At 41.5% G+C, this 15,104-nt stretch overlaps 1 protein-coding gene across 1 annotated transcript in view; it reads left to right on the forward strand.

Moving 5' to 3' along the window:
- LOC117517414 (receptor tyrosine-protein kinase erbB-4-like) overlaps nucleotides 1-15,104 on the forward strand; it is an 886,935-nt gene that overhangs the window by 846,602 nt on the left and 25,229 nt on the right. The window contains exon 21 of the mRNA XM_034178423.1: nucleotides 12,173-12,328. Within this exon, the coding sequence (XP_034034314.1) occupies nucleotides 12,173-12,328 (156 nt within the window). The remainder of the gene's footprint in view (nucleotides 1-12,172; nucleotides 12,329-15,104) is intronic.

Genomic DNA, 15,104 nt, shown 5'->3' on the forward strand with positions numbered 1-15,104 from the left:
TTAAGTGGGTAAGAAGTCAGTATTTATCGCACATTTCCATTTAATGGGGTTCGGCGGGATGGAGTGTTTGTGACTTGGCTATTTTGTATCGCAGGTTAGCTTTAAATCTAAAGACCACTCACTGACTTGTTTGCATGACTTGTTTTTAATTTGGTGTTTAACTTGTTTTTTATGCTGTTTTCATTTTCTTTCTTTTGAGATGTTTTGATTTTTGATATGGAGAGCACGTTAAAACATTGTGACTGAAAGTGCAAAAGAAAACTATTACATGTAAGAAAGGTGACTAAAGTATTGCGATGTTTGCTGTTGAGTGCATAAATGCTAATGTGAACAGATTACGTGAAAAATAGAATATAAGTGAGTATAGATATGGTAAGATTATTGTACAGGATAAATTGCACAGTTGTGCATGTAATAAAGCACAAAAAGTGGCGGAAGACGTAATTAATAGTGCAAATTCAGCAGGTGGTTTTGATGCTAAAAACATTTTGATGTATTATATAGTCTGACCGCAATTGGAATAAATGATCTGCGAAGGCGTTCTGTTTTACACATTATTATTATTATTATGTGAAGTTTTTGGCATGCTACATGAATATGTGTGACGGTGGTCAGCAGCCAAAGGATACTCTGGCCGCTTAGGCAACTGGACAGAGTGTCCATCTCCCACGAAGGAGCTTGTGAGTTTGTGTCCCAAGGAGAGTGAGCGGGAGGAGTGAAAAACACAACGCAGAGCAAGCCACTATATATGCTCATTTAAATTAATTTAACACTAAATGTGTGTGTTTTACATAATCAAAACAGGCTGTGATGGTTTTAGTTTTTTAACTCCTCTTAAATAGTTTCAGGTGACTGAGTTCCTCAACATGTTTGAGTTGAGCTCATAGCACTTGTAGCTTGATTGTTTTGTCCAAACCAGGGAACAAATTGTTACGATATTGCTCTTGCTGTTAGCTAATACTAGCTTTGACTGGATTAGCGTTATGGGTTGGTTGGTTTGTTTGTTTGTATGTATAGCATAGCAGGTTACATACTAAACCAAACCAATGGGTATTTGGTTTCTTAGTTTACTTTACTTTATCAACCGTGGTCAACTTGGAACCAGACCTAGCACCACCTTTTCAAGCGGATCGTGGTCCGCATCAGTGTTGGCATGTACGCTCATGAAAATTCAGTAAGGTATATCTTATATATTATATTCCAATTCTAAGGTGAAACTATGCTAGTATACTAAGGTATATCTAAATATCTAAAAAGGAAGAGTAAAATAGAAGAGTAGAAAAGAGTAGAGTAGAGCCACTTAGGTGCCTGGTCTTGAGAACCAGGTATGGTCGTTCATATCGAACATATCTGAAGGGGCCACTGCCCAGTGATATGGGTCAGAGAAGATGTAGCATCCTAATTCCCAAGCTTTGGGAATGTACTTGTTCACTGAACTTACTTTGCCCCCCGGGCCACCAATTTGACACCCAAGTTTAACAATACACCAATTATGTACACATGATTCATCCGATCACATGATTTTCCACATAGGATCTCCACCCTCTGGGGATTGCAATACTTAACCATGGTTAAAACCCCCTCGACCTGAGACCAAGGCGGCTCCCGTATTGTCCGCCGGGACACTGCTGTTTACTGCCCACAGAGGCTGAAAATTAATTGGCTCCTTGGAGCCGCTGTACATTCCCCTGTCAGTGCGGTGGCCTCCCCTCATTGCCCCGTCACTTTAAGTCGAAGTGTATTAATGGACTGTGTGGGCCATTGATTCCTAATTCCTCTCGACGTCGACACCAGGGATAAATATTGCGTGGCACGGCCGTCTTTGGGTTTATTGTAATCAGCGTGGTTATTGATCGCCTGCCTGGACCCCCCAGAAGTAATCTATTTTAAATACACTTTCAGAAAATGGGGGTTAACCCTGCGCTGTCCCACTGCGGTGTCTTCAAATTGGTGTGTTCCATCTGAGCAAATGGAGGAAGTGTGCTTGTGTTCGACCAACTTTGATTTTGTTGAGAATAAAAAGCATACAGACGGACAGATATATCATCATACACTCACCGTTTCATCCTGAAAAGTGTTGTTTCTTCTGGTGCTTGCGTGTATCTGTGTGGCCGGAGGATGATGAATGAGAGCTTAGCAGCCGGCGAGCTGGACGTTATCGATTTGTGCTCACATCTGTGTGGAAGGCAGCCACACCGAGCATGTCAACACAATCCGCCACTTTTAGCCACAGTTTATCTGCACATATAAAATATTTACCTCATCAAGGAGGTTACACCTTCATTGCTGTTTGTTTGGTAGTTTGTCAATATCTAAAAAAAGACTTTAACAGATTTAAATGAAAAGTGGTGGAGTGGTAGGATGTGTGGAAAGAAATATGTCGTTCCAGAACAAGGTGCAGATCCTGTCTTTGAGTTTTCATCTTTGATCCACTTTCATTGATGCTGATTACAATATTAAAATAGTTGAGATTTAAGTTCAGCAATCACAATCAAGGACAATGATCAAAGATGACTGTTCAGAATGAAAGAGCAAGATTAAAGATGAATGCTCAGAATGAAATGTTAGCATCACAGATGAGTGATCAGGATCAAAGATGGCTGATGACTATCAAACATCAGGGTCAAAGGTACCTGATCAGGATGAAAGATTAGGATCAAAGGTGAGTGATGAGAAGCAAGGATGAGTGAACACAATTAAAGACTAAGATCAAAGATGAGTGATCAGGATGAAAGATGAGTGATCAGGGTTAAAAATGAACTATCTGGATCAAAGATGAGTGAACAGGATCAAGGATGAGTGATCAGGATCAAAGATAAGTGATCATGTTTGCAGATGAGTAATGAGGACCAAGAGTAGTGATCAAAGTTCAGAAACAAAGATGAGTAATTACAAGCAAAGATGAGTGATTAGTCTTAAAATTTGGATCATTTGATTGACCAGGATCATAGAGTAGTGATACAAATCAAAGATCAGGATCACAGAGTAGTGACCGGGATCAAAGATGAGTGATTGCAAGCAAAGGTGGGTGATTAGGATCAATGATCAAAGATGGCTGAGCAGAGTCAAAGATCAGGCTCTCAGATGAGCAGTCAAACTTTAGAAACATGATCAAAGGTGTGTGTTCAGGATCTCTAGATTATCTATCCATAGGTGTACTTCAGTTCAAATGCAGTTAATGATCGAAAACTAGTGAAAAAAAAGTATTACTGAACACAGTTGGTCACTTAAAATAGACTAAAATTTGGAATTTGGTTTGGGTCTGACATTAAAGGTGTCTTGGCAGAAGTATGCACTGAGTGCTTTTCTAGTTTTACCATATTTCAGAGAAGTTGTTGGCTTTGGTGGGAAGATTTTCTATCAATGGTTTGCAAATGTTACAACATCTTTACAGGATAAAGTCCAAGTCGTCCTGCTGCTTCCTGTCTCACTGTGTGGCTGGACATAGACATGAACCAGTGACCTAAGGTGACAATGTCTTTGGTACTCAGTCTCTTTGGAGGATCCTTGGGTACCGCAGGAATGATTTGTGTCAAACACATCGTTACTAAAGGAGACTTGTCAGAGTGTCACTTGGCGTTCTGAGGGAACAGCACTTATAACATTTTGGCCGTGTGGTTCCTGGGTGTGATCTCGGATGCAGGTGCCTCAGTGCTGAGGACCCCAGCAACTGGAGAAGACAGAGGGCACACCCACACTTCACCTGACTACAGCTGAAAGATGGAGATGGACCACTTGTCTGCCTGGATGGTTGCCATCCAGAACTCAAACATCCTTTTGTGGTGTGGTGGATGTGGCGCTAGCACTCGCTTCCAGAGCTGACCTGATGGAAAACGACATGACATCATCTGCTGGTTCCAAAGATGACCTTCTCACTGAGGTGTTTTTATGGATCCGTCCATAAAACGGCATCCACGTGTTGAACAGCTCGTTGAATGTGCTTCATCTGCCCGTCACGTGTCCACGTGGCGACGCGAGGTGGCACATGGGTTTGGTGCGACTGTCAGATGTCTGCTACATCCAGACCACTGAGCACCAAATTAAGGCTGCAGAACAAAGTCACTCCTCACTCCCCTCAAGGCTTCGCTGTTTTTGTCTCACTGCTGCTTTGCTCATTGGGTGTTCATAATTGGCGTTAACAAATTGGAAGGACATCCATTGTTGTCCCCCGTCAAACCTTCTTGAAAATCACGTTAATTACAAAGGACACCGAGGCGATGTGTCAGAGGCACAATATCAGCTTTGACTGGACCAGATTACATATTTCTCAACATTGATATTGATCTTTCACGGTTTTGAGGCTGCAGGTACTTGATTTATCTGGTTGGACATCACTCTGTTATTACAAGAGACACATGAGCTCTTTGCAGAATGAAAATCGTGACTACTACGCTGTAAAAACAAATCGCTTAGACCAAATTAAAATGAAAAAAGTGGAGCAACAAGTTTACTCCTTTTTAGGTTTATGCAACTTTTTTGTATGTATGTTGGGTTTTAAGCTTTCACAGTGTTGATTTGGTAAATTGTTGGCAAATCTGTGAAATGCTTGGGTATGGCACGGAGGAAAAAGCATTACATTTTAATATGGAACATGAATGGGGCGGAGCTAAGAATGAATCATGTTCATGTGACCTCATTTCCTTTGTTAGTTCACAATTTTTTTTAACAGTTATCTTCCATACACACAAAAATGAAAAAGTTTTTTGTTTTTAAGTCATTACAAATTAGTATCTTTTATGTTTTTTTTTGTTGTTTTTTTTTTTGCCTTGTTTGATTCATCCAGTAAAATTAAATCTGGCAATAATTTAACTTGACAAGTATATGGAAAAGTTCAAACGGGTTCAAAAAGGTAGTTAAGTAGATTTCACTGAAATTTAATTCAATGACTGCATCTCTTCTATACATATATACAGGCAGATTTTGTGGAAAGACCCACATAAAAGGGTGGAGCCAAAACATTTTCCATCAATATCGTGTCACTATTTCATTTATTTATTTTTGTTTGTGATATGACAATTGAAAAGAATAACCTGGAATTGGAAAAAGCACTGAGCCAGTTGTCCAGAAACAAGCGTAACTTCCCTAGCCTTCCTTACACCCCTGTCACACCTTGATGATTTAGCCAGTGTATGGCAAGTGTATACACACTCAGCATACATCTACACTCAACAAAAATATAAACGCAACACTTTTGGTTTTGCTCCCATTTTGTATGAGATGAACTCAAAGATCTAAAACTTTTTCCACATACACAATATCACCATTTCCCTCAAATATTGTTCACAAACCAGTCTAAATCTGTGATAGTGAGCACTTCTCCTTTGCTGAGATAATCCATACCACCTCACAGGTGTGCCATATCAAGATGCTGATTAGACACCATGATTAGTGCACATGTGTGCCTTAGACTGTCCACAATAAAAGGCCACTCTGAAAGGTGCAGTTTTATCACACAGCACAAAGCCACAGATGTCGCAAGATTTGAGGGAGCGTGCAATTGGCATGCTGACAGCAGGAATGTCAACCAGAGCTGTTGCTCGTGTATTGAATGTTCATTTCTCTACCATAAGCCGTCTCCAAAGGCGTTTCAGAGAATTTGGCAGTACATCCAACCAGCCTCACAACCACAGACCACATGTAACCACACCAGCACAGGACCTCCACATCCAGCATGTTCACCTCCAAGATCGTCTGAGACCAGCCACTCGGACAGCTGCTGAAACAATCGGTTTGCATAACCAAAGAATTTCTGCACAAACTGTCAGAAACCGTCTCAGGGAAGCTCATCTGCATGCTCGTCATCCTCATCGGGGTCTCGACCTGACTCCAGTTTGTCATCGTAACCGACTTGAGTGGGCAAATGCTCACATTCGCTGGCGTTTGGCACGTTGGAGAGGTGTTCTCTTCACGGATGAATCCCGGTTCACACTGTTCAGGGCAGATGGCAGACAGCGTGTGTGGCGTCGTGTGGGTGAGCAGTTTTCTGATGTCAATGTTGTGGATCGAGTGGCCCATGGTGGCGGTGGGGTTATGGTATGGGCAGGCGTCTGTTATGGACGAAGAACACAGGTGCATTTTATTGATGGCATTTTGAATGCACAGAGATACTGTGACGAGATCCTGAGGCCCATTGTTGTGCCATACTGTACATCCAAGAACATCACCTCATGTTGCAGCAGGATAATGCACGGCCACATGTTGCAAGGATCTGTACACAATTCTTGGAAGCTGAAAATGTCCCAGTTCTTGCATGGCCGGCATACTCACCGGACATGTCACCCACTGAGCATGTTTGGGATGCTCTGGACCAGCGTATACGACAGTGTGTACCAGTTCCTGCCAATATCCAGCAACTTCGCACAGCCATTGAAGAGGAGTGGACCAACATTCCACAGGCCACAAATGACAACCTGATCAACTCTATGCGAAGGAGATGTGTTGCAATGCATGAGGCAAATGGTGGTCACACCAGATACTGACTGGTATCCCCCCCCAATAAAACAAAACTGCACCTTTCAGAGTGGCCTTTTATTGTGGGCAGTCTAAGGCACACCTGTGCACTAATCATGGTGTCTAATCAGCATCTTGATATGGCACACCTGTGAGGTGGGATGGATTATCTCAGCAAAGGAGAAGTGCTCACTATCACAGATTTAGACTGGTTTGTGAACAATATTTGAGGAAAATGGTGATATTGTGTATGTGGAAAAAGTTTTAGATCTTTGAGTTCATCTCATACAAAATGGGAGCAAAACCAAAAGTGTTGGGTTTATATTTTTGTTGAGTGTAATAAGATATGGGTAAGTTCTGTATAAGTTAAGAGCACATTGATTTTCGTCATAATACGGCAAGTACGTCGAAAAAGTTTGGGCATGCACAATATTTTGGATGTATGTCAGCGTTCGTCTGATACATCCCACATACACAGACCATAAGTTGTAGGTAAGTTATGCGACTGTTGACACACATTTCTTGTAAGTTACTCATAAGTCAAGATACATCCATTGATGCTGTCCATTGATTGGCTGAACAACTGAAAGTTGCAGTTCTCATGTAGTTCAGATGGTATTAAAACCATTCACACACGGAGTAAACATAAAGTCTTAATTTTACCTGTTCGTTTCAGTCGGATTCATCATCACAGCCTGACAAACACGTATCCACATAAAGCATCCCGATTTTGGAAAATGACATCTGAAAATACTTTAGTTCGTTGTTGTGGCTGAAGAAATGTAGTGTTTTAAAAGGAGTCCCTCTGTGTTTTGTTCGTTTCTCAGCCTGAACCAGAGAACCCGGTGCTTTGTGCCACAACAAGACAACTAACTTATTATAAAAGTTGAATAAGTCACAGTGCCTCATTCATTCACATTAGCATGTATCACAGGCATTACTCAGTTCTTCAGCATTCTGCACGCAATGAAAATAAATCCCATGATCCACCAAGACAAAAATGAAATTACATTTTTTTTTTAAATGTCAGTTATCTGTGTGGAGGACCAAGTCCACGTGCACAATGATGTGGTTGTCAATAATTACATGTTATGCCTGCCAAACAAAAGGGTTCTGCCACAGGTGCAAATGCAAACCAAACCAACCAAACCAGACTTTACTGTTCTGACCCGTACCATACCGTGCAGTATCAACCCAAACTGCTGGGGCTGTCAGCATATGCTGGATAAATCATCAAGGTGTCACAGGGCCCATAGCAACTGAACATCCTGTCTAGTGATGAGTGACAAATCTCACAACTTTTATTCCATGTAAACTAGTTTGTAAACACATAAAATCCCCATAAGGGCAGGGACACAACTGTAAGCTGATTTTTGGCTGTCAGTCCACCTTATTTTCACCAAAACATCTCAAGTGAATAAACAGTTGAGACCTTACCGCACATTTGAACAGCTTTTGTCACCGTCTAGTGGCCGATGTGAGCATTTCGGGGCTTCTGTTTATATCCTACTTATCACCCAAAATTCAGTAAAAGTAACTAATAATTAATTATTTAGCAACTGAAATAAATGTCAGAAATGTATGATTCTTTGGCAGGCAGAGCTTTGACCTCTCAGTATTTATGTATAAAAATTTTGATTTGGGGAGTTTTATGGTTTTTGAGATGTAGAAGGTTTTGCTTTGGAAGGAGAGAAATTTATCTTGGCAAACAGAACTTACAGTTGTGACTAATTTGTTGAATATAATACAATTACAAAACAGATAGATAGACAGACAGACAAGACAGACAGACAGATAGATAGATAGATAAACAAAATTTCCGCAACATAGGCTCCACGCTAGCACCACAAAACAACACAACAATGAAACAAAATAATCCAACCTTCAAGAAAACAGGTTGCTATTCACCTTCCCACCATATGCAATTTAAATATGATCACATTATCACATAATCTAGCGGCTTTGGCAACATTTTAGAGAGCCAATAGCAACTTTTCGTGAAATCATGCAGAAATATCAGATGTGTGGAGCAATAGAAAACTTTATATCCTCAGTGTGTTTGTCCATTCCATGCAGAGGCCAGTGGACATCTTTCTTCATCAGTAATTTGTATCTTTAGTTTTTGTAGACAGACTCAGAGGAAGAAGATTCGCCAATATTTTAATTTGACAAGGACATCTAAAAGGTCAAAAAGGTGTGAAAGAAATCAGTTGTGAGATGGAGCATGATAATAAAACATTTTAATGAAAAGATTTTGTCTTCTACAGACAGAGGAAAGGAAAAAGAAACATAAAGGGGCTGTATTTTACACCTGAGACAAACCAGCACAGAACTAAAGCTAGGTTCCAACCAGTGCGTTCTCACACATGTTGATCTAGAACAGGGGTGCTCAAGTTCAGTCCTCGAGAGCTACCTTCCTGATACTCTTAGTTGTCTCCCTGCTTCAACACACCTGAATCCAATGAAAGGCTCATTAAAAGCCTGATAACGAGTCTTTCATTGGATTCAGGTGTGTTGAAGCAGGGAGACAACTAAGAGTATCAGGAAGGTAGCTCTCGAGGACTGAACTTGAGCACCCCTGATCTAGAACAAGGTGTGGTCAGATGCAATGCTGGTACATCACCATTGTGAGGCAGCAGTGTGTGATTCACTCACTCACTCATATTCAACCCCTTGCTCCAATTAAGGGTCACTGTGGGGCTGGAGCCTATCCCAGCAGTCATAGGGCATGAGGCGGGGTACACAGGACGCCAGTCTATCGCAGGGCCACATAGAGACAAACAAATAGAGAAGCAAGCTCAGCTGCTTCACCTCAGGGAGCTGTGGTGGATGCTGTGTTGAAAAACGATCTGCTGCACATTTTAATGCTTTGAGCACAGATTTGGTCCCTCACCAGAAAAACTTTTAATTTCTCACCTGCTGATCTGGTTACTGTGAAGAACATGTGCTGAGATAGTGTTTTGCTAATAAACAAAAAAGAATGCACTTGCATTTTGGAGCAGATATGATAGTGTACTCTGTGGCAAAAAGTGTCGTTTTGCTGTTCTTGTTGGTTAATTGCTGCCAGAGAATAATGTTTCGCTTCACTGCCAAGTTAACTGTTCAAAAATTTAGATTTCCATAGTTTTTTTTTCTTTTTCATATTTAATAGTCCAAGATTAACATTTTCTGGGACTTGTCGAATTTCCTCATGTGGCACATCATACAGTGAGGAAAATAAGTATTTGAACACTGTGCGATTTTGCAAGTTCTCCCACTTAGAAATCATGGAGGGGTCTGAAATTTTCATCTTAGGTGCATGTCCACTGTGAGAGACATAATCCAAAAAAAAAAAAATCCAGAAATCACAATGTATGATTTTTTTTATAATTTATTTGTATGTTACTGCTGCAAATAAGTATTTGAACACCTGTGAAAATCAATGTTAATATTTGGTACAGTAGCCTTTGTTTGCAATTACAGAGGTCAAACGTTTCCTGTAGTTTTTCACCAGGTTTTCACACACTGCACCATGGATTTTAGTCCACTCCTCCATATAGATCTTCTCTAGATCTATCAGGTTTGGAGTTTCAGCTCCCTCCAAAGATTTTCTATTGAGTTCAGGTCTGGAGACTGGCCAGGCCACTCCAGGACCTTGAAATGCTTCTTATGGAGCCTCTCCTTAGTTGTCCTGGCTGTGTGTTTGGGGTCATTGTCATGCTGGAAGACCCAACCATGACCCATCTTCAATGCTCTTACTGAGGTAAGGAGGTTGTTTGCCAAAATCTCACAATACATGACCCCATACATCCTCCCTTCAATACGGTGCAGTCATCCTGTCCCCTATGCAGAAGAGCACCCCCAGAGTATGATGTTTCCACCCCCATGCTTCACGGTTGGGATGGTTTTCTTGGGGTTGTTCTCATCCTCTAAACATGGTAAGTGGAGCTGATTCCAAAAAGCTCTATTCTGGTCTCATCTGACCACATGACCTTCCCCCATGCCTCCTCTTGATCATCCAGATGGTCACTGGTGAACTTCAAACGGGCCTGGACATGTGCTGGCTTGAGCAGGGGGACCTTGCTGCCCTGCAGGATTTTAAACCATGACAGCATCATGTGTTACTAATGTAATCTTTGTGACTGTGGTCCCAGCTCTCTGTAGGTCATTGATCAGGTCCTCCTGTGTAGTTCTGAGCTTTCTCAGAATCATCCTTACCCCACAAAGTGAGATCTTGCATGGAATCCCAGACCGAGGGAGATTGACAGTCATCTTGTGTTTCTTCCACTTTCTAATAAATAATCATAACAGTTGTTGTCTTCTACCAAGCTGCTTGCATGTTGTTCTGTAGTCCATCCCAGCCTTGTGCAGGTCTACAGTTTTGTCCCTGGTGCCCTTAGACAGCTCTTTGGTCTTGGCTATGGTGGACAGGTTGGAGTGGTGTCTTTTATACAGGTAACAAGTTCAAACAGGTGCAATTAATACAGGTAAAGAGTGCAGAATAAGAGGGCTTCTTAAAGAAAAATTAACAGGTCTGTGAGAGACAGAATTCTTGCTGATTGGTAGGTGTTGAAATACTTATTTGCAGTAGTAACATACAAATAAATTATTAAAAAATCATCCATTGTGATTTCTGGATTTTTTTTTTTTTTTTTTTTTAGATTATGTCTCTCACAGTGGACACGCACCTAAGATGAAAAGTTCAGACCCCTCCATGATTTCTAAGTGGGAGAACTTGCAAAACCGCAGGGTGTTCAAATACTTATTTTCCTCACTGTATGCTGTACTTTGTCATGTTAGCATGGCACACTTGAGTAAAGAAAAAGCTAATCACATATAGCATTCAAAAATGCACTCAAACAAACTACAGTTGACAGTAACTGTTAGGGACACAGCTGGCATCACCCGTTAAACACTACTGTCAATGGCAATTACCATCAACCATGATTAGCATCAGCTGCTAACCACTCCTGGTTGCATCATAATCTAAGTTTAAGCTGCAGTATGTCAGATTTATGGGTGTTTATTCGCAGAAATTGAATATAGAATTTAACTATATAATATATGTGCACCCCCCTCATGGAGGCCGCCATGTTGCACCGCCATGTTGATGCAGTCGCCTAAAAGTTACTCCAAAGTTTCTGATTGTGCAGATGTTTTGTGGTGTACTGAGGTATGGAGAATGTGGAGAGGAAAGCAGCAGGAATGGAGCAGAAGTTTAAATACAGCATAATTAATTGCAGAAATAAAAAGCTGAGATGGAATGAAATTTGAAAAGTTGAAGAAGAAATGAAGGTGAAAGTGCAGTGATCTAGAGATATTGAAGGTCATGCAGTGATGATGATTTGCTTGCAAGTGAATCTATGGTCTTCACAGTCCATACACGTGAGCAGGTGCTGGATATCTACTAGACTTTAGAGAAGTGAGATTTTAAGCCTGGAATTCACATTTTTAGCCTTCAGAAGTTTGATTTTATGACTTTCTGGCTGTTCTGAAATGAAGAAGTGAAGCAAAAAGCTGCCAAGGATGTGCTGTGTCTCTGAGGTGTAAATGTGAGACGGGATAACTATGAAGGATCACATTTAAATGTCTGCGACGGGGAGTGGTTAATGATGGCGACAGTTACGACAATAATTTTGTGTTAGTGCTGACATTTACTGCATCGCTAATCTCAGACTGTTCACATGGTGAAATATGAAATGATAAAATCCTGTGTGAGAGGACTCAAAGCATCTCTTCTCAGGGGATGATGTACCTGGAGGAGAGGAGGCTCGTCCACAGAGACTTGGCAGCCCGGAACGTGTTGGTGAAGTCACCCAACCACATCAAGATCACTGACTTCGGCCTGGCGCGCCTCTTGGACGCAGATGAGAAGGAGTACAACGCTGACGGGGGGAAGGTTAGTGTAAGTGGATGCATGTTTTTGTTTACGTACAGCTCATTAATTAACTAATGGAATACTGGAGTGAATCAAAGGTCACCAGTGACGAGCAGGGAAGAATGACTTGGGATAATGAAGTCACATCGGGCAACAAACCCCAAACTGAGTTTGTGTGTTCAGTCGAATTTGTAACAACAAATGAAACATCAACCACTGGTTATTTTCAGTATCATTTAAAAGCACTATAAATGACGCTTTAGACATTAGTACAGCAGCCAACAACTGAAGAGTTCAGACACAAAACTCAGTAAGTACTTTTTTAAATGGAGAAAAATGCAGTGGAAAATGGAGATTTAAAGGAAACCATATGTTATATGGCTGGGGGGGGCCTGGCTGCCTTTTTGTTTCTGTCCTTTGTTTCTCCTTCCAGGTGGCTTGCATTTGGGACTGAGTGGCTGTGTTGCTGAGGTTATCAGGACCTCACCCTGATCACCTGCGGCTCGTCAGGACTCACAGCTGAGGTGCATCTATATGGATTGGAACATGGTGGCATTTAAGACTGGAGTATACAGTGTGTATTTGCCAGAGACTCGACCTTGTGACCAGACGGGTGAGATCGTCGTCTCGGGAGCCATCTCATCATCAGTGGATGCAGAGAACGTCCAGGTTTGATGCACGGTCTGTGAAAGAGGAGGGGGTGAGGTCTCACGCTCGTCAGCACACTTCCTGAGGTACGTTAGATTTTGTGACTAACATTTATACAGTCAGTAAATGTGGTGTCCCTCACACCTTTTTATATTGAGCTGTATGTTAGTCATGTATCGACTTCCCCTGCAGTGGAGTTTTGTGAACTGGATGTTCCATGCCTGCAGGTTGGGAAGTTGATTAGTAATCAAGCCAGGAAGTGTTTGCTGTTTGTACACCTTTAAGTGTTCTCTCTGTGTGTAGAGTGTGGACTCACATAATGGTTCCTTCTTTCACAGACTCGGTTTGTTGCGGCCACCTGGGGGTGTCGGCGGGGTCCTTGGGTCCGAACAGCTTCTGGCTCCGGACCGTTAGCGCTGCTGGGAGCGCACCATGCCAGACCGCACTTTGTTCTTTATGTATCACTGTTATGTATTAAATTCAGTTAGCCTTTGTACCGTGCTCTGCTTATTTCATACTGGGTCTTTCAAACGCTGGTCGGTTCTCCGAGCTGCGTCCGACACATAACACCATATGCAGAAATGCACCGATTTTCATTAATAAAATGAAAACAGTTTTTTCAAATTCTTTCATATTTTGCATGCTGATGGGTCCCTTTGACAGCCAAGTACATGGTGGCCTCAAATAAAAATTTATGGTTTTGGAGATACTGGGTTTTGCATCTGAACTCTTCACTCTGTAAATAGTGGTGTAAAGTTGTATCTGCTCCCTCTGTGATTGATGTAAGCTGAGCTTTTGTGTTCTTTGTTTTTCTTGCTGGACCAACCACGTGTGTATTAAACACGGACTTGAGGCCCTTGCATGCACATTTAGTGCATGAGTCCTGTTGGTCTTCCCCATGGTTATAACAAGACAGCAGTGAGCACCCAAGAACCCACATTGAGGGGCTACAAATATCCAAGAACATGATCAACTAGAATCAGCAAAGCTCTGGGTTTTCCCAGATGGAGTGCCCTTCAAGCTGCTAAAGGGCTACACCTGATGATTTTCCCTTTTCAAGGACAGAGATGGAGGCTTTGGTAGGAGTGGCTGAAGTGGCTGAGATTAGAGTACTAGTGTAACATCCAGTAGCAGTTCTTCGGTTATAGCTATTTTAATGTATTAAACAAACCTCTTTCAGAAGGTTGTATTTGATCTTAAATAAAAACTTTAAAGTCATAGGGCAGAGCTAAAAGAAGCAAAGCCAGGACATGTATATTTTATTTTCATTCAATCATCTTATTTATGTAGCGCCAAATCACAACAAGGCTGAACCAAGGCACTTCACCTGGGTAAGGTCTTGGGGAGATAGAGCGCATCTGATGCAGTATTATTAGACGGTATTGCTTAAATTTTCATTGTTACGCAGATGATACCCAGCTTTATCTATCCATGAAGCCAGAGGACACACACCAATTAGCTAAACTGTAGGATTGTCTTACAGACATAAAGACATGGATGACCTCTAATTTCCTGCTTTTAAACTCAGATAAAACTGAAGTTATTGTACTTGGCCCCCACAAATCTTAGAAACATGGTGTCTAACCAGATCCTTACTCTGGATGGCATTACCCTGACCTCTAGTAATACTGTGAGAAATCTTGGAGTCATTTTTGATCAGGATATGTCATTCAAAGCGCATATTAAACAAATATGTAGGACTGCTTTTTTGCATTTACGCAATATCTCTAAAATCAGAAAGGTCTTGTCTCAGAGTGATGCTGAAAAACTAATTCATGCATTTATTTCCTCTAGGCTGGACTATTGTAATTCATTATTATCAGGTTGTCCTAAAAGTTCCCTAAAAAGCCTTCAGTTAATTCAAAATGCTGCAGCTAGAGTACTGACGGGGACTAGAAGGAGAGAGCATATCTCACCCATATTGGCCTCTCTTCATTGGCTTCCTGCTAATTCTAGAATAGAATTTAAAATTCTTCTTCTTACTTATAAGGTTTTGAATAATCAGGTCCCATCTTATCTTAGGGACCTCGTAGTACCATATCACCCCAATAGAGCGCTTCGCTCTCAGACTGCAGGCTTACTTGTAGTTCCTAGGGTTTGTAAGAGTAGAATGGGAGGCAGAGCCTTCAGCTTTCAGGCTCCTCTCCTG

Source organism: Thalassophryne amazonica, chromosome 1, assembly GCF_902500255.1.
Source record: "Thalassophryne amazonica chromosome 1, fThaAma1.1, whole genome shotgun sequence".
In the NCBI taxonomy this organism is placed as follows: domain Eukaryota; kingdom Metazoa; phylum Chordata; class Actinopteri; order Batrachoidiformes; family Batrachoididae; genus Thalassophryne; species Thalassophryne amazonica.